This window comes from Xenopus tropicalis, chromosome 4 (genome assembly GCF_000004195.4).
Source record: "Xenopus tropicalis strain Nigerian chromosome 4, UCB_Xtro_10.0, whole genome shotgun sequence".
NCBI lineage: Eukaryota > Metazoa > Chordata > Amphibia > Anura > Pipidae > Xenopus > Xenopus tropicalis.
The window spans coordinates 71,623,249-71,644,197 of NC_030680.2; the positions used below are offsets into that span (position 1 = coordinate 71,623,249).

Sequence of the window (20,949 nt, forward strand, 5' to 3'; positions counted from 1 at the left end):
CATGAGGTTATATAAGAAATCACCCAGCGACTATCAACTTAAATTCTATTCCAGACGGTACATTTAATTCACATGTTTAAAACCCAAATTATCACTTAACAAGTTCAGTTCAAGAGTCTCATTTTAGAAGTATATTTTCTCAAAGTAGAACAGACAAGTACTCATATCCGCATAGGAACTATGACATTTATCTTGATTTAAGTTGGTGTTTAGCTAGAACACACAATTATGCATTCGGTATTTGCGCGCACAACCACATTTAAAGACTGCAGGAATTTTAAGTTGCTAAATCATGCCCATGGGAAAAAGTGATCATTTAAATGTACTTATGTATCTTATGCAAGCTTTTGTAATTGGTTCAATGTTATGATAACATGTAAAAATTACAATTAACTATTGTTTTGTATTTTTTTCTATTTAAAGAATCAGCTTTTTAGGGTTATTTTTCCTATGGGTGTAATCATAAAGTAGTTATACTCTTTCTTCTGCCACAGATTTTATGTTTGTAATTAGAAAAATATTACATGTAACATTGCCTGTTTTATTATTTTGTCAAGACCATCTAAAGTTCACAGCTGGTATGATCACATTCTATAACTGTCTTCATCAAATAAAATATTTTATTCCATTTATGGAATTATTTATTCAATTTTGGAAGCAAAGCAAGGCATAAACCAAAATACATCAATCAATGATATAATAATGATGGCAAAATTTGCTCCATCAAGCAAATTAGATGCTTGGTCTCAAACAGGTGCCTGCTAAACATTACTTGCAATTACTTCTTGGAGATGTTGGAGACTTTGCAACTTTTTACTTTGATTATATGGTATTATATGTGCACTGGTGGGGTTTTAAGTGAAATGGGAGGATGGGATTGGGTTACACACCTCCTTGAAATGTTGTGTGTGGGTTTAAATCCTTCAGTTTTTATTACAAAGTGGAATTTTGTATTTTTGTGTCTAAACTTGCCATACATTACAAAAAAGGCTAGTTTGGCAACATTGCCAAATGAACGGATCATTCCCCAATATGCCTACCTTGAGGTGGGCGATATCGAACTGATAGTTCGGCCCTAGGACCAAACAATTAGATCACAATCGAGGATGCAGCTGGGGCTGATGCAGTCATTACTCAAACAAGATTTTTAAACCTATTCGATCAATATCAGGCTGCTTCTTGGCCAGATATCATTTGGAGAGACCTGTCGGAGTGCCCCATATATGAGCAGTTAAGCTATTGACATGAACTGAAAGAGCCGAATCGGCAACTTAAATCTGCCCGTATATAAGTCATCGGTCAGTGAATCCTGACATTTGTCATTTGTGTGTAAGTTTTTTCCCACAAAAAACACAATTTTTTTTTACATTTTTCCTAAAAACTGAGCAAGTTAGGGGATGGATAGGGAAAGGATAGGGATAGGGATGCCTTGCCCTATTTGCTACTCAAGAATACAGTGCTGCCAAATGTAGACAGCATTCATCAGGGGAACTTAAGCCTTTGCTCTCCATTAGGGAGCCAGAGACCTGCTGTGATTTTTTTTAAAGCATAGATCAGGGCAGATCAAGTGCAGAAAACACTGCGGACTTGATATTTAGTCTGCAAATGGTCATTTTTATTTAGAGTTTAACTAATTAAAAAAAATTACCTTTAAAAACTTCTACCATTGTATTAAGTGTGTACAGGTAACAAATGCAATGGCATTATTAATTATTCATTGGCACCCCAGAGAACAGATTCCTATAGAAATTGTAGAAATTTTGCAGTAATCTAATTTGGGCTATCTATACTCCTGGCTAGTGATGCATTGTTTTGCCGGGTATGGATTCACAGCGAATTTCCGCATTTTTCCATAGGCAAATTTTTTCGCAAAAAAAGAAAAGACACACTCAAAATAGGGGCGGTCACATAAAAAATGGTACAGTCGTGTCAAAAATAGGTGCGATCAGGTTAAATATAGGTGCGGGTGTAAAAAAAGATGCACGGCATTCACGTTTTATCAATTGTTTGGGACAGATTCACTCATTACTACTCCTGGCCACAACAGCAGCCACTAGGCCTGATGTTTTCAGTGTTTCACCTCTGTGATGTAGAATATAACACAAAAAAAGAGGTGCACTAGGTCTGGTAATTAATAGCAACCAATCAGATGTTTGCTCTGAATAGGTGACATTAGTTGACAACTGTTGGTTACTATGGCTTACTAGACCTAGTGCAAACCCAGTGTTACCATAGCACTTGCTCTGTGAACAATGATGTCTAACATGATGTTATAAACATTTATTTTAATATGCACTGGTATTCTAAGATTGTCGGGAATCATTATTTTCATTTTTGTGGTTTTTGAATTATTTACATTTTTGTTCATGTCCTTTTCAATGTTAATTTTAAATTAGTATGCTGTTGCTAGCATCTAAGTGATCCTAGAAACCAAAATGCCAGGAAAGACTGAAAGATGAAATATAAGTGACTGATAAAACTCTAGTCTTGAAATAAAATGCTGTTTTCTTATCGAGTTCACATAAAAAGATAATATGACATGGTATAGTTAGATAAAGACATAGATAGATGATTGATAGATAGATAGATAGATAGATAGATGAAAGATATATAGATAGATAGACAAATAGCTAGATGATATTATACTTGCCAATAGATCACCCAAACCACCAAGGCATTAACAGAATAGTTGATTCAGTCAGTTTCTTAGGTATACAATAAATAGAGGATTTGAGCTTTGTATGGTATAAAATCATACCCGTAATCAAACAGACAAAACAACAAAGTTCTGAATGTTCTTACCAACAAGGTGAAAAGGAAATAGTAGAACTGAGTCACAGGGCCTTCTTGAAGAAGGTGCTTCATTTGTGAAGCATTAGCTGTAAAAAGAGCCATGTCAAGGAAACCTTGGGCTAATGTCTTTGTTCTGGCATAGGTATTGATGTTCCTTATTACCTGCAACAGATGACAATAGGAAAGAAAATTATATTGTAGCACATAATTTCTCCTTCAGTAATTCATGCACAGATAGATTACATGTATTTACAGAATCTTTTTTACCTTGAGGTTCTTTATTTATATTTACAACAGATAACTGTGTTCTTAGGACAATACCTTAGTAAGGCTTAGCCTTCCCTTACAAAGACACTGAAGTCTCTCTGCTCTATAAACACTTGTTCTATCCTGACTGGTTATTTACTTGCAAATTGTTAAAGCATTTCATTTGATCTTTGCCTTTTATCTTGTCATTTATTTTACGCCCTCTCACTGTAAGGAAATTATCCAGCGTTTTGTTTAACAGCCAGTAAATTGCTGGGTATCACCATAGCCCACTTCCCACAAAAAGTTACGAGTAACAGCTAGAAAAGCACTACGTGAGCAGACAGTAAAGATGTTTTTTTCCGATAAATTTGAATAATTTGTATAAGCCCTTTATAGTTACATTGGGAACTGATATACTGTAATAACCTATATTAATATCTACTAAGCAGTAATGATCGTAATGATTTGGAGGGGTATTAACAACCCATAGAGTAAAATTGTGTTCAACTGCTCAAAGCACTAACACTCATTTTTCTCTTTTGATAAATGTTTCAATTTTTTACACTTTGCTAACTGCTAAGAATACTTTAAGATTTCCAAATTCAAATTTTAGTCAATTTATATTATATATTTATATAATATATTTTTAAATCGGTTGCATTTCCAGAATTCGAAGGTACATTACCCTCTTTATGGCATAAATTGATATACAAAATGTTATTTAAAGAATAAACTTTTATTTAAAAATGTTACAAGGGATCTGTGCATGTGAATGGTCCTGGACAGCCACAAGGAACCATTGGGTAGTCATTGAAGAAGGTGGCTCAGCACTCACAGGAATATACTGATGCATTTTTTTTTTTAGCAAAGAGGATCACTGCCCTGTGATCCAAAGCTAGCGATTATGTTCAATGTGGAATGACTTACTAACTGGCACCTCTGAGTGAATGTCAGGAAAGGTTCAATCACTGGGGGGGGGGGCAAATGTTAGGGATGAAGGTACCCTGGGCCCCTGCAGTTTTCTGATAATAGAAGCATTGGCCCAGATTATCAGGTAAGTGATTACATTTACTGTGTGTGTGTTTGGGGGGTTGTCTATATTGGGCACAGTGATTGAACATTTACTTCTCCTTTAAAAAATATTTGATTTTTACATAGTTACATAGTTACATTGGCTTGAAAAAATCAAGTCCATCAAGTTTAACCCTTCCAAACAAACCCAGCACACACAAACCTATACTAACCTATCTATACACTCACATACATAAACCATATATACCAACATCAATAATAATTGTAGATTTTAATATCACAATAGCCTTGGATACAATGCTTATTCAAAAAATCATCCAAATCCCTCTTAAAGACATTAACAGAATCTGCCATCACAACATCACTAGGAAGGGCATTCCCCAACCTCACTGCCCTCACCGTGAAAACCCACCTACGCTACTTCAAATGAAAATTCCTTTATTCTAAAGGGTTGGCCTCTGGTGCGCTGATCATTTTTATGGGAAAAAAGAACATCCCCTATCTGTCTATAATCCCGTCGAATGTACTTGTACAGAGTAATCGTCCCCTCGCAAGTGCCTTTTTTCAGTGAAAACAATCCCAAACTCAAAGTTTAAATTTTCCATCCCCTTTACCAGTTTAGTTGCACGTCTCTGCAGTCTCTCCAGCTCATTAATATCCTTCTTAAGGACTGGAGCCCAAAACTGCACTGCATACTCTATAAAGAGGCAAAATTATGTTTTCATCCCTTGAGTCAATACCCTTTTTTATAAAAGACAGCACTTTATTTGCTTTAGTAGCCACAGAATGACACTGCCTTGAATGAGACAACTAGTTATCTACAAAAAAACCCAGATCCTTCTCCATTAAGGATACCCCCAAGATACTACAATTTAGTAGATAACTTGCATTTATATTATTTCTATCAAAGTGCATAACTTTGCACTTGTCATTATTAAACCTCATTTTTCATTTCCAATTTTCTATCCAAGTACAAATATTATGTTCTAGGCCAATATTCCTCAATTTTATCATTAACTTTCTGTGAGGTACTGTATCAACCGCAAAATCTAAGTATATGACATCCACTGCCATTCCAGCATCGAGCTTCCTGCTCACCTCCTCATAAAAGTCAATTAAATTAGTCTGGCTATGTTATACAACTTGGGTGAGCTGATCAACGATAGTGTTGCATTTACAACAGTTTACAGCAGATAAAAGCATCATTTCCATAGGAAAGATGCCCTATAACCATTTGGTGTTAAAGTAGAAGGAAAGCCATTTTGGCATTTTACTGTGAAAAATTGTAAAAACTTGTGAAAAAGTGGCATCTAGATATATCACCTAGAGTAAGGTTACGAGATCATCTGAATGATTGGTGTAAAGAAGGATATCACATCTTAATGGGAGGTGAGAATGGAAATCTGAAATTAATTAGTTAATCAATTTCTTTTTAAATAGAAAATCAGGAAAGCTGAAAGTCAGCAGAAAGTGCTGATTGCTTCATAGCAAAAGTTTATGTGGTAGCAACTTTGCAGAAAAAATAAAATAAATAAATCATGCATGATTTGACAAAATAATTATTTGAAGGTGTTGTTATGCATAATACTAAGACACCTGCACCATAAATAAGTATTAATCGAGGCTTGAGCTCCTAAATGATTATCAGCATTATGCAGAACGTATTTTGTTCAGTCTTCAGTTTCAATCACAAAAAGGGGAAGGGGGAAATCTGTAGGCATATTGTATCATAGTGTAATTTCCCACAGTTCTACTGTAGGATAATGTATATTTCTTTACATATAAACAACCCTTGTTTCATGCATTGTTCAACTTGTTTCAGAAGTGCGTGTAATGTTCGTATTCATTAATTTCAATTACTATGCATAATGGTGTAAAGTTGCACATTTTATTAATGTTTGAATGGATAAGCAAGAATTTTTAAGATGGTGTGACATAAATGTTCACTGAAATAATTTATTAATCATGACAACAAATTGTAATGGCCTTTCACGTGCTAAAGTTGCAGTCTCAAGTTGGACAAAAGCTATCTGATTTTGTATATTTTGGTATTTACAGCAAGAGAGAAAATCCACGACAACAGATTAAAACTAAAATTATCCATACATAACCCATTATATAAAAACAGTTCTGACAAGAATTATGGATGATATTTATTAATTCATTTTATAATGAAGATTCTGTCACAGTTGTAACAGATGCTGTATGGATTCTATTACAGGATATAGGACAACATAACAAGGGACCATCTTGGGCATTTTGCCTGCCGCTAATTTTCTTCTATAAATGATACAGTAAATCAAAATGCTCCAAATTGCTATCCATTGCCCCTCTATAATAAATAAAAACATTATAGGACAAGCACACTATAGGAGACTATGCACCATATTTATATGGCATTCTCTCTATGAGAAATTCTTGAAAGTGCCATCACAGGAACTTGCCAGGCAGTTCTCACCTCAAATAAAAACATGCCTTACCCTATTCTTGGCTAAATAATGTGTGTTCTCAGCCAAGGCAAAAATTGACCAGTTAATGAGGTATGAGTTATTGGGATAAAAGAACAACAAAAAGGCAAAGCAACTTCAAGGCTGTTTAGCAAAGTAATATTTAATAGTGCCTTACTATATACAGTACATATAACTAGCACAAGTTAGTACTTACGCTAATGCTATATGTAGAGTGGTGCTCTGCCTCAAGAAAAACTAAGTAAAAACAATAGCAGCGAGATATCAATATACCCAGACCTGTTTGGCTTCTCTTCTGCCTGACCCTTGGTACTTTATATTGGCCCTCCAGCCTCTCTCAACTGCTATGCTTCCTGTCTAATACCGCAGCATCTCACCCAGCTCTCCATATTGAGTCAGCATACTCTACTGTCAGGCTTACCCGGCAGGATCAAGTGCGTTGTTAGAGAGACCCTCGAGCGCCCCACACAACCCCAAGCTCACCCGAGGATGGTACAGGGAGCTGAGAAAGTGACGGGTAGCCGGTGAGGCCAAAACGAGGTACAAAGGATGAGACAAAGGCTTGGTCAGGCGAATCCGGGTCGAGTCAGGCAGCAGAGAATCATAAATGGGAAACAGGCCAAGGTCAGGAGCGGAGAGAAGTCGGAAGGTCAAGCGGAGCAGGGTCAAACAAGGTATTCAGGTACAGGAACAGGCTAGGTATCCAGGAGTAGACCGTGATAACCAGGCAATGATAGGCATTATGATCAGCCTTATATAGGCCAGGGGGAATAGGCGTCAATACGCACGCAATGCACCGGACGCGCGTCAAGACGCACGGCGCGTAGACGCTGAACGTGCGCGCAAAACTTCGCTCGCGTGTGCTCGCGATAAATCGCCCTGCATGCGCGCGCCACATCTCAATGCATGCATGCGACTAAACGCGCATGCATCAAAACGTAGGCGCGAGGATGCGCACAATGCGACGCGACGTTTAGGTCGTGACACGCACTGAGCGCCGAAAACCATGCTGATGGCGGACTGAGCGGCGAACACAGTAAGTATCCTTACACTCTACTGTGCACAAGCACCTCAAGTAAAGACATAAGTCAAGTAAATGCGCAATTTGTAGCCTTACCCCTCCAATTTTATATCCACATTTAGGATAGCTTCTAAGTACCCCTGATACTTTATCGCCTTCTTTTTGAGAATCCTCTTTTATCTATTTTTTATTTTTCACTTACAATTTGAAAATAGTATATCTATCTGATAATACTTTGATAATACAGGTATAGGACCCATTATCCGGAATGCTCGGGACCAAGGCTATTCCGGATAAGGGGTCTTTCCGTAATTTGGATCTCCATACCGTAAGTCTACTAAAAAAATCAACTAAACATTAATTAAGCCCAATAGGATTGTTTTACAACCAATAAGGAATATTTATATCTTAGTTGGGATCAATTACAAGGTACTGTTTTATCAATACAGAGAAAAAGAAAATCAGTTTTAAAATTCTGAATTATTTGATTAAAATGGAATCTATGGGAGACGGGCTTTCCGTAATTTGGAGCTTTCTGGATAACGGGTTTCCAGATAATAGTATATCTTTGGTAAAACAGAAATGGTTAGTATTCATAAGTTTGTGCAACAAAAGGGAATAGAAATTTTGAAAATATAGGATAATGATAATAATTTAAAGTAATCATGGACCTTATGGTCAATAACTGAATAGATTAGACATGAAAGGGGTTGTGCATGCATTAATATAATTTCAGCTAAACCATTTGATACTACTGAGGAACCTAGTAGATGGGCCTAACTGTTTAGAATTTATCTTGCCTTAATACAAATCAATTAATCTCTAATGCACATAGAGCATTCCGGCCATAAAACTGAAGCCCTTGGGGAAGGGTGGGTTCAGCACTAGGTTTACTTAAATACAGTATGCTGAATAGCACCACAGGAGGCAGAAAGGGTCAGCTTTGATCCTCTTTATTTTTGCTTTGATCTTTTTAATTTTTGCATCAAGATATAATTGTATATTCCCCAAATATTATATAGAACAGTATTTTGAGGTTACGCTCTGCTCCTAGTGCCATACCTAATAATGCAGAAATGATAACATTTCTACATTATTAGGTATGGCACTAGGAGTAGAACGTAACCTCAATCATGTCCCTCTGCAGGATCAAAAGGGACTTGATACATTTTTAATAGATTCTACAGGTCAAGTATTAGTTATTGCAACCAGTTATTATTAGTTATTTAATTAGTTATTGCAATCAGCAGATAGTCTTTACTCGAGCAAACTTTGAACCATTAATTATACACTAGCATGTTATTATTTAACAGTATTCTAGCACATTTCTTTTATAGACAAAAAAAAGATACATTTATTTTTAAAAAGGCCTATTTGCGCATAAACCATACTTAAGTACAAAAGCCATAATCTTATTTGCTGTTACTAGGCCCTGGAACTATTGGGGCAATGTATTAAATGATCTCATGTTTGCTACTTGAGTAATAACCCATAGCAATTTGGGTTACCACCTTTGATTAGTGATTATACTGCCAGGGGATGATGCAAGAGAAATGGGTTGCCTTAAAGGGGTGGAGTTATGACATACATCGGGTGATGAGAAGCATGGGGTTATAGAAGGGGAGCAGGGAATGGGTATTGGAGCAAATCAGAGGCAGTCCAGGGGGTAAGGAGGGGATTACAAGTTTACATTACATTAAAATTTATTTATAAAGCGCCAACATATTCCGCAGCGCTGTACAATAAGTGGGTTACATACATTGGACATACAGAGTAACATATAAAGCAACCAATAACCGATACAAGGGGTGAAGAGGGCCCTGCCCAAAAGAGCTTACAATCTACAAGGAGAAAGGGTTGAGACACAAGGTGTGGGAATGGGCATGACCAGAGTTGTGAGAGGTGGGGCACAGGGTATTGCTAAACTAGATTAGGGTAAGCCTCTCTAAATAAATGTGTTTTTAGAGATTTCTTGAAGGCAGAGAGATTGGGAGAAAGTCTGATAGTTTGTGGGAGCGAATTCCAGAGAAGGGGGGCAGCCCTTGCAAAGTCTTGAATGCGAGCGTGTGAGGAGGGAATGAGAGAGGAGTTGAGGAGCAGGTCAGTAGAGGAGCGTAACAAGCGGGATAGATGGTACCTAGAGATGAGTTCAGAGATGTAGGGTGGGGCAGAGTTATGGACTGCTTTAAATGTGAGGGTCAATAGCTTGAATTTTATCCTGGATGGTAGGGGAAGCCAGTGCAGGGATTGGCAGAGCGGCACGGCAGAGCAGGAGCGGTTGGAGAGGTGTATGAGCCTGGCAGCAGTATTCATTATGGACTGGAGAGGGGAGAGTCTTTGGAGGAGAAGGCCAATTAATAGGGAGTTACAGTAGTCCAGGCGAGATATTATAAGAGAGTGAATAAGAATTTTGGCAGCATCTTGGGTGATAAATGATCGGATTTTGGAGATATTTCTTAGGTGATTTGATAAGTGATTGGATATGAGGAGTGAAGGACAGGGCAGAATCAAGGATTACCCCAAGGCACCGGGCCTGGGAAGATGGGGTGATGGTAGAATTGTTAACCGTTATAGATCCCTCGGAAACAATGTGGGCGTTGGATGGGGGAAAGAGAACCAGTTCAGTTTTAGAGAGGTTTAATTTGAGGTAACGTTGGGACATCCAAGTGGAGATAGCGGACAGGCAGGAAGAGACGCGAGTTAGAAGCTCTGGGTTGAGATCAGCGAGAGGAAAGATAGATCTGAGTATCGTCAGCATAGAGGTGGTACTGAAAGCCAAAAGAACTGATTAGTTTGCCAAGTGAGGAGGTATAGAGAGAAAATAGTAAGGGGCCCAGGACAGAGCCTTGAGGAACCCCGACAGAAAGAGGCAAGGGAGAAGATGATTCCCCATTGTAAGAGACACTGAAGGATCGATCTGAGAGATAAGATGAAAACCAGGATAAGGCAGTGTCACGAAGGCCAAGAGAGCGGAGAGTCTGGAGGAGAAGAGGGTGATCCACAGTGTCAAAAGCAGCAGAGAGATCGAGAAGTATTAGTAGCGAGTAGTGTTTTTTGGCTTTAGCCGAAAGGAGGTCATTTGTTAGTCGGGTTAGAGCAGTTTCGGTGGAATGTTGCTGTCTAAAACCAGATTGTAGGGGATCCAGGAGGTTATTGTCAGAGAGGAATAGCGCCAGTCGGTTGTATACTAGGCGCTCAAGCAGTTTGGAGATGAATGGGAGCAGAGAGATAGGTCGGAGGTTAGTAGGATTGGAAGGATCTAGGGAGGGTTTTTTCAGAATAGGGGTTACCAGTGCATGTTTCAGTTGGGAAGGAAAGATTCCAGTAGAGAGCGAGAGATTGAATAGATGAGTTAAGGCTTTGATAAGATAGGGGTTGGCATTACGTAGAAGTTTGGTAGGAATGGGATCAAGCGGGCAGGTAGTAAGGTGGGAGGAAGACAGCAGTTTTGAGACTTCCTCTTCAGTCACAGGGGAGAAGGAGCCAAGAAGAGACTGGGGAGCATGTAGGGAGGGAGGGGAATGGTTATGGGGATTTAGTTGTGCAATGTCACTTCGGATGGTGTCAATTTTATTTTTAAAGTGCTCAGCAATAGCTTGAGCAGTGACTGAAGCACACGGAGGGGGCGGAGGAGGGGACAGCAGAGAGTTAAAGGTAGAGAAGAGTTGTGCAGGTTTTTTAGAGAGGGAGTTAATAAGTGCAGTGAAGTAGGTTTGTTTAGCTTGGCAGAGGGTGGTGTTGTAGGAGAGCAGAGCAGATTTGTAGCTGCAGAAATCTGACTCTGACCTTGATTTGCGCCAGCGGCGCTCAAGTGTACGTGACTGTTTTTGGAGATATTTGGTACGAGCAGTGTGCCAGGGTTGGAGCAGTTTGGGCCTCATGCGTTTAGTCTTGGCAGGAGCAAGCACATTGAGGGCAGTGGTGAGTGTGCTGTAGTAGACAGAGGTAGCCTGATTAGGACAAGAGACTGTTTGGATGTTAGAATGAAGAGAGTCAAAGGTAAAAGAGAGATGTGACGTGTTTAGAGATTGCAGGTCTCGGTATGTGTATGTTTGGGGGGCAGCAGAGGGTGTAGAGGGAGTTAGCGAGAGGTGAAATGTGAGCAGATTGTGATCAGAGAGGGGGAAAGGGGAGTTAGTGAAGTTGGAGGTAGAACAACATTTTGTAAATATAAGATCCAGGGAGTTTCCATTAGAGTGAGAGGGGGAGTCAGAACACAGAGATAACCCAAAGGAGGATGTTAGAGAAAGGAGTTTAGAGGTAGCAGGGGCATTAGGATTGTTAACAGGTATGTTAAAGTCACCTAGTACAATGGATGGGGAGTCAGAGGAAAGGAAGTAAGGAAGCCAGGCAGAAAAGTTGTCAAAGAATTGTGAGGTCGGTCCAGGAGGTCGGTATATGACCACAATGCGAAGCGAAACAGGGGAGAAGAGCTTAATAGAGTGAACCTCAAATGAGGAAAATGAAAGAGAAGGAGGAGGTGGAAGGACTTTAAATGAATAGCGGGGGGAGAGAAGGAGCCCTACCCCACCCCCTGCCCTGTTTCCAGGCCTGGGAGTGTGAGTAAGGTGTAGCCCCCAAAGGACAGAGCAGCAGGTGAGGCGGTGTCAGTAGGGGAAAGCCAGGTCTCAGTTATTGCAAACAAGTTAAGCGATTTAGCGATGAAAAGGTCATGGATGGAGGTGAGTTTGTTGCAGACGTAATGCCAGTAATTTGTAATGCCAGCCTGACCTTGGGTGAAATACCAGCCATGTCGCAGCCCTAATGACAACCAGTCAGCAGGTAGCATTTACTGATCAGCTTTTTGAAAACAAAAATCTTTTTGGTTGCTATGGGTTACTAGATGTGGGCAGAGTTTTATGTTTTATTACATTTCCTCTAATGGTTGCTTAAATCAACTAAGCCCTTGTTACATTTTATTAATTGCTGGATTGTGATTTGCCTGGCAACTCGCAGTTGAAATTAAATATAAACACCTGGCACTATAAGGGTTAAAGCATGACCAATTTAGCTTTTGATTTTTCTCTTATTGATCCTTGTAAAATAATAATGTTATCAATAAACATTGATTGCAAAACATAATAATTCAAATGCATTTATTTTATTGCATCAAGCCCTTTACTTACATACGAGATTTCTGTCTTTAGACAGGCACCAGAATACATTTTTTTTTTATGCAGTGCCCTTCGACCAGCAGCTTGATGGCGGCTAACAACAATTAGGTTTATTGTGGATAAAGTTTTGAAGAAAAAAAGACAAGGGTAAAGCTATTCATAGACCTTTTCTGTCAAATGGAATTATCTTGAATCTTTGCTAATTCACTTTGCTAAGTTACTGATGCATCTACTTATTGAGTAGATTCACAGTCTGCCTTTTCAGGCATAATTTTACCATGAGTTGTTCAGTTAATGCTGGAGTGTGTTTTTCAAATTAAGAAAAGATGCATAACATATGGAAACTGTTCAAATGATGAACAACAGATCGAAGGGTCACATCTTTAGCAAGGAATTTAATGGCTCTTCTGTCTGTAATGTTTTGGAGAAAAAAAAAGGAACAGAAATGGGCAAGTTTATCACTTACATTTATCCTACTTCCATCATCGGGCCCTTGTTGAAAAAGGGGCTCTTCATCCGCTGACATATCGCTGTCTTCTTGGTGTCCATTTCTGTGCATGTTCCGATGAAATATGGAGGTCATAACGGACTGACAAAGAAATAAATATATATATATATATATATATATATATATATAATGATAGCACAAATGAAAATGTATTTCTTCAGAAGTTTGCAGCTATTTAAGTTTGCCACAGATAAAAACTGTTCTTCTTACATATAATAACATCCACAATCCAGCACGATTCACACCCAGCATTCTACCCACCGACACAAACCTTATCACTTACTCTCTCTCAGTGGAGAAATTTAGCTGATAATCAGCTTCTAGTGCTCTCTACACACTCTAACAGTCTCCCAACACTTTATTCACAGTGCCACTGGATGCAGCTGCTGCTGACTCGATATAGGTATTTCAAAGCTTTTAGCTGCATAGTACATTTGTTTTGTTTTAACAGCTTTAACATGAAGTTTCTTTATTGACAGAAGCAGGCTTTTATAATAGCAGGTACAACTGAAGGCTGGTATTTATCTGAAGTTATCCTTTTAATCATTCTATTTTTTTTGTTTCTTTTAAAAAGCAAAACATACGTACATCTTTCTTTGTTGGATGCTAAACTGACACAACACCTTTAAAGCCTGCACTGTTATAGGATCTTTTAAAATAGTTTGGACTGAGATTCATTTTAAAATAAACAGAAAAGAAATCATTTGTAGCATTGTACTGGAAATATAATCCCTGTGGGACTGTCACAGTGTGTGTTGATTGCTAATCTGTCTAGAAATTCCAAATATTACCTGTATCCTCATATCTCTGTATTCTTTGGCACAGTTGCTTTTACTTATTCATTTAAAATTAATATGAAAAAAAAAAGATTTTTACCATGTTAGCCAGTAGTGATTAGTGAATCTGTCCCGTTTTCCATCAGCAGAAAATTCGATAAACTGAGAAAAATGGGCAAAATCACGTAAAATTAGTGTCTATTGTGCGACTTTTTTTACTTTTTTGATGCAACTGTGACTTTTTTGACACAACCGCAACTTTTTCCTCAGTCGCAAATTTTTTCTGCCTCAAATTTTTGTGCCCGTTTCACGCAAAAAATCTGCCAATGGTGAAATGTGAAAATGCGAATCCATGCCTGTATCACTATTAGCTAGTTGATCAGAAGAAAAAAAAACCTTGTTTTGTACCATGGTAGAAAAACAAAACCTTTTCTTTACAAACCATATTAAATTATGGAATCATACAAAATGTTACTAGATGCCTTTTTGGGGAGAGGCATACATGTTTGTATTAACTACGACATTTATATAGGTGGATGTTATTTGACTTTCACTGGATATAAAACTGCCTGCATTTAATGTGATTAACAAATGTACTTGCAGTAAAGGTTGTTTTTGGGAATTCTGCCACCTAAAGCAGCAGACCAGATGTGGCCCTCGCCCCTATGTACTGATCTCATTTGCCCAGGGGGTGGGTGACATCTTTAGTGCAGAGAGGTCAGTTCCGACTTTTTACACTTAGGGGCAAATACATCAAAATGTCAAATTAGAGCTCACCACAGAAAAATTCATGCATTTTCTACTTATTTCTATCTATACTGATATTTATCAAATGGTGTACTCTAACTTTCACCCATTGATAAACATGCTTCTAAAAGCCCCATAGGAATGTATGTATGTATGTATGTATGTTATAACTTCATTTATGAAGCACTACAAGGAATTACAAACCCACTATACAGAAGACCAATGAGCAAATTGCTTTTATCTTACACACAAATTTTCTATAGCATGTAAAGCCTAAGAGACAAATTATTAAGATAATTTCGAGATGGTATAAATTTCCTGATATGATACACAAAATTTATCCTGCAGTTACGGACCAGTGTTGGAGGTGAGGGGTCAAAGTGGGGACCCCCTTACATATTTGGTGGTAATGTCAATTATTGACGCCATTCTGGGAACAAATATTCAAAGTGATAAACTCGTGCAAGGGCCTAGATTTGAAACCAGACCCCTCAATAGGAATTTTAGCAATTCTTCTGGGTTCAGTCACTAAATACAAAAGGTCGCTGCTGGGGTACTGTTTAGGGGCTGCTAGGAGCGTGATTCCATGCCATTGGAGATCAATCTCCCCCCTCCCGACTATAACTGAGTGGGTCAAAGAGATGGGGAATGTTATGCGAATGGAGGAGCTGATCAGCAGTGTTCAAGGGCCACAAGACAAATTTGTAAAGACGTGGGTGATATTCTTGGAAACATATAAAGGTTAATAAACAAGAACGGACTAGGAGCTTCAATATGGGAAGATACGTATCAAAACAAAAGGTCAAACATCATCTGCTGGATATATGTCAAAAGGTTGATAAGGGAGTGACTGAGCGACTTTCCGGTTCCAGTTTCTGATTTACGCATCTTTTCTTTTTCCCCCTCCTCTTCTTTATTTTATTTTCTGTTTCTCTACTTTCAGAATTTTTTAATAAAGTAATGTTTGCAATAGGAGATATCACTGCAGAAGTATAATTATATAAAGTATTCAGCCACTATAAATGAGTCTGATGGATTGAAATAGATTTATATTGAAATTTCTATCCTCCGTCCTGTTGAAACTACCTTAAATAAGCTTGACTTATTTAAAGTGTTCAATATGGCTATTGGTGAGATTTCTCCTGTCTTATTATGCATTGATTGTAAACAAAAAAAACTGAAAAATAAAGAATATACAAAAAAAACAGCACTTGTACTTGTACTTGATCCCAACTAAGATATAATTACAAAACAATCCTATTGGGTTTATTTAAATGTTAACATGATTTTAATAGAGTTAAGTATGGAAATCCAAATTACAAAAAGACCCTGTATCCAGAAAACCACAGGTCCTGGGCATTTTGGATGACAGGTCCCATACCTGTACCTCACACATGCAAGACATTTTCCTACCCCAATTTTGGTGCAAACATAATAGAAGAAATTGCGTTGGCTGCTAATTCTGGTAGATAGATTTCTGCCATTGGAATTAGGGAGAACACATAGTGGTTTCACTAACTGGTAGAGTTGTTGCTTTTTAATGAGCACAAGAGCATTCTTAACAGTCTTTAAAAACTGAATAAGCAGAAACATTGAATACCCCTGCAATACATATTTAAAGAGAGTAATAGCTTAGTGCTAAGCTAAAGGCGCCATACAAGTTGAGATCCGCTTGTTAGGAAACGAACTTCCCCAGATATGCTGACCGAACAATTACATTACAACGGCAGGCATAGGCGCCAAGGACAATGCCTTATAGGACAATAAGCTGATGCGGTCCCCGAACTAATGGGAAAACCAAACCTGCCTGATCAACACCTGGGCGATTTATGGCCAGATATAAATTAGGGGTGCCCATTGGGGAGCCCCATAAGTAGCTAAGATAAGTAGCACATTTGATATAAGTATATAAGTGTTAATGAGTGTTCTCTTAAAGTGGGGCAGATGTTCCCCTATCAGGGTGCAGGCTAGAACATGTCTGATAAAGAGGCCTGTCCCCAAAACATCATGTTTGAAATACATACGCAAGGTTACACCTGCTTGCAAATGACCTGTTGTGCCAGTGATTCTTTGAGTTCTGCTTGTTAGGGGGTGCCATTTCTCCACACTGTGCACCAGATTGATCATCATGTGAGAGGCCAGGGTGTGCTGGGGGCTTATCCTTACATAGAACTAGACATCTGTGTTTGTTTTCATTTAATAGACTTTGTCACTGTAAAAGACAAGTGTACCAGGAAAGCAATAGCTGGGTGTGGTTAAACTCTACAAATGTCAAAATGAGAATGAAATAGCTTTGAACATCATGATGCTCAAAAATAGAAATAAAATTAAAAAAAAACAGAAGCAAAATCTGCCACGAGCATCATGACATTGTTAAATATCTATCTCGATGTTCTATCTCTATGTTCAATAACATCAGCACTGTGAACTTATTCTTCAGTTCTCCTACTAGATCTCTTGTTTGACAGTCTGGTGCATCAAGTTGTTCTCCAATGTTCAATGACAGCTCTGCCATTTATATTTAATCTTGTTAAACAACAGCCATAAAAATGCTCAGCACTTTATCATGGCACGTTTAAGCTTTTAACTGTGTTTATTTAGAACAGATGTTTGTGGTAACACTTTGAGTACTAATATTGAGAAGCACAGGGCATCAAAGTCCTTTATCGTTCATGAAGAATTCAGAATTAAAAGTAAAGGTACCAGAACACTGTTGGAATCTACTATACTGTTGCTGCTGTAGCAGATAGGAACAATTTTCCTACTCACATGAATTCAAAGGACAAAAAACACTTATGTTGTAAAATAGAAAGAATAAGTCAATAGAATAAATTCCTAGTAAGGTCAGGGCAGAATATTTGATATGCAGCATGCTTTTCAGAGTTCAGTATGGTTTAATAATGAGCTTCACATTTTCGATCTGCCATTCATATGCTACACTCTTATTTATGGTGTAAATAAGTAAGCGCTGATAATAGGAACAAGACTACGAAGTACATTATAAAGGGTGATGGCCTTTTCTAAGAGTTGAGCATATTGACAAATTTCTCAACATAATTGCACCAAAATAAGTAAGTGACACAAAAGAGCCACACTAAACAACCAAATCAAACTGTGTGTATAGAAAATAAATTATTGTTAAAACTGACACACTGACCTTAGTGATTCCACAAGGGAGTGTGTGTGTGTGATATCAGCCACTGCATATCAGACATATTTATTAGGGAAAATGTTTATTTCCTCACACACATGTATGGTGGCAAAATGCACCTAGATATGAAGAGTACAATGCAACAATTTGTTTCATAAGAGCACATCTGCAAGGGTAAATGACGTCTTCATAAACAAGGAACAAAGACTGCTCAGTTAAAATTTCTCTTCAGTCATTCACAGCTACGACCCTACGCTCTGCCTCCCTTCCACTGAAGGAATATAAAGTATGCCACATTCATTTACAATGTTTACTATTTGTAGCAATACTTGATCTCTCAAGAGTATGTTTATCTTTGTGCTATGACCTATTACATCCCACACCTGTGGTTTTATCTATCTGCAAGTCTGCTGGTACAGCCATAAGCCAGCAATACACTGAAATTGGTCACGGGTCATAAAATGAAGCCATTTTATATATCAAGTGTTTATCCCCTGCAGTGACATTCTGATTTTTGCAAGTATTGCATAAGCCATAATCTGCTTTCATTTAAACCACCGTATTAGCCTATAAATGAAACTTGTATGAATGTACTCACTGTGGCCATATGCCACATTTGCATTACTCTGAATTATATTTGAATGATTTTAAACAGTTATTCTGTGTCCTATTTTTGGGATATTTTTCTAAATTTGTTATATTTTCCTGATATTACTTAGTGTATGCAGTTTTGTTCTGATTATGAAAATGGCAGATATCAACTTGTATATCCTTTGGGAACATTACTGATAAGCAGTTATATTAGCTTTTTAATGTAGCCCACTTTTGGTATTTTCTGTGCTGCTACCTGCTGATTACTGTTCTTTGGCGCTACAGGAGTCCTGAGCCCCCGCTTACTTTGGGGGTTTACAAGGGATTCTCCCTTAAATGGCGTGCCTCCACCCAGGGATGGTGTTGTGGAACTATAATCCACCCCCTGGGAACTTAACAGTCTCTAGTACCTCTGCCTTGGATCCACACACAGCCCCCAGTACCTTGCCCCTCCCTGGGGTAGTAGCTTACCGGCAGGTAGGTGATCCTTGTGCAGGAAATAGTCAGATACACACGGAGTATGATGAATAAGATGAATCGTTTATTAGGGCAGGACCTCTCCAGGAGTGGCATATATTATTTCACACAGCATGCAGGGCTTTATCTCCTCACTACTCATTGAGTGCTTTCTCCTGTTGGGCAACTCACGGTACTCACGCCAAGTGTCTCCTTCTAGGTGATCTCCCCGGTACTCACGCCAGAAGGCACCCCCTCTTGGGGTCCTTCCCGGTACTCACGCTAGGCAGCCTCACCACAGGCAGCCCACCCCGGTACTCACGCCTAAGCCCCCTCAGATCCAGCCTCCTTGGGTTAGCCGTGACCTTGTCCACCTACCTAACCACTTATGGCCCTGCACTCCGGCTGATGTAATGCCGGGAGGTCTTAACCTCACTTCCACTCCTGGAGGGGCAATGTCCGCCCATTCTAAACTCCTGGTGTCCTACATATTACTCCTAGAGCAATCTATTACAGAACTTCTAACACTAAACTGTACCTGGGGTACTCCTTACTGGAGCAGTCCCCAAAATGTCTGACCCTCAGCACATGGCTGCATCCCCTTATATGGGCCTATGCACCACCCTGTGGCCATAACCCGAACTGCAGGTATACACCCTGTTAACTGTTTAACAACCCAGTCATCCCAGTGTCCCTGTTTACTATCACCACCCTGTGGCCTGTCCTAGGGGTTCCTGTCCTAAGGGCCCATTTTTGGTAAACCCCTACATTAAGAAAGAAAAAAAGTTGTATTCCTACAGTTTATATAGGTTACGCAGAATCAGATTTAAGGAGGTGACTGTTGTGATGCAAGCAAAGCATTCTCTACACTCTCTCTTAAAACACATTAAAAAATGTATAACACGGTGCATGCTACTGCTCTAGTTTTAATAGCAGAAGGGAAGGCTGAACTAACTAGCACACAAGGGGATCAATGAGTTTATAGCAAGGAGTAAGGGCAAAGTATTAATGTAAGGGGAGGAAAGGTTAGTGTGTGTTACCAGGCAGAATTTAATAATAAAACTTTGTTTAGAACCTACATTAAGTGATAATGTAATAAATTACACCAACATAAGTCACAGAGTCAACAAAATATGTATTAAAATAGTATTTAAATTCGCTCTTGCTGTTGGACTTTAGAGTTGGACTTTAGAGTCATCCCCAGGCTGTAAAAGAGAAAACACTGCCTTACATTACAGTGCATTTATGTTGCTGTTCTGGGATATATTGCTTTTTATTTGTTTCTGTTTACACCTATGCATCTATACACTCATTTGTACAGCTAATTTTTAGGGAAAACCTGCACGTTTATTTAGTGCAACACAGTAACGTTTCGGGGTGAAACAAATACTAAATAAACGTGCAGGTTTTACATGCTTATAATTGCCTTGCTGTACCAGTATCTATGCTGTTCGAGATTGCATTGAGTATAGTCTCACAGCAACCTTAATTCTGTGTTTTGGAATTCATGATAAAATATAAGCATATTTCTATAATATATGAAATACTATTTTTAAGATGTCTTGTGTCAGTTGCTTGCTTCCTATCTCTCTTTGGTATCATGTTTTTCCTGCTGCTCTCCTCGTGTCTCCAGAGAGCATGAGTTCCCCTGCCTGTTATTCAAGCTCCTAAAAATATGAGATGGAAAAGAATATCTATGGTATAAAGCACATCTCAGTTTTTGTATTTCAAACATTTCCCCTTTTCTTTACTCTTAGGGGCACATTTACTAACCCACGAATGGGCCGAATGCGTCCGATTGCGTTTTTTTTGGAATGATCGGTATTTTGCGATTTTTTCGGAAATTATCGCGACTTTTTCGTTACCAATACGATTTGCGCAAGAAAACGCGAGTTTTTCGTAGCCATTCCGAAAGTTGCGTAAAATCTGTCGATTTTTTCGTAGCGTTAAAACTTGCGTGAAAAGTCGCGATTTTTTCGTAGCGGTAAAACTTGCGCGAAATGTCGCGCCTTTTACGTTTTAACGTTACGAAAAAGGCGCGAC

General features: G+C 38.6%; 1 protein-coding gene across 1 annotated transcript in view; it reads right to left on the minus strand.

The window, feature by feature from the left end:
• The window catches only part of LOC100493356 (ninjurin-2), a 47,151-nt gene extending 33,604 nt beyond the window's left edge, over positions 1 to 13,547 (minus strand). The window contains exons 1-3 of the mRNA XM_018093359.2: positions 13,469 to 13,547; positions 13,144 to 13,266; positions 2,803 to 2,955 (exon numbers count right to left, since the gene is read on the minus strand). Of these exons, the coding sequence (XP_017948848.2) occupies positions 2,803 to 2,955; positions 13,144 to 13,260 (270 nt within the window). The 5' untranslated portion in view covers positions 13,261 to 13,266; positions 13,469 to 13,547. The remainder of the gene's footprint in view (positions 1 to 2,802; positions 2,956 to 13,143; positions 13,267 to 13,468) is intronic.
• Between the last annotated feature and the right edge of the window lie 7,402 nt (positions 13,548 to 20,949).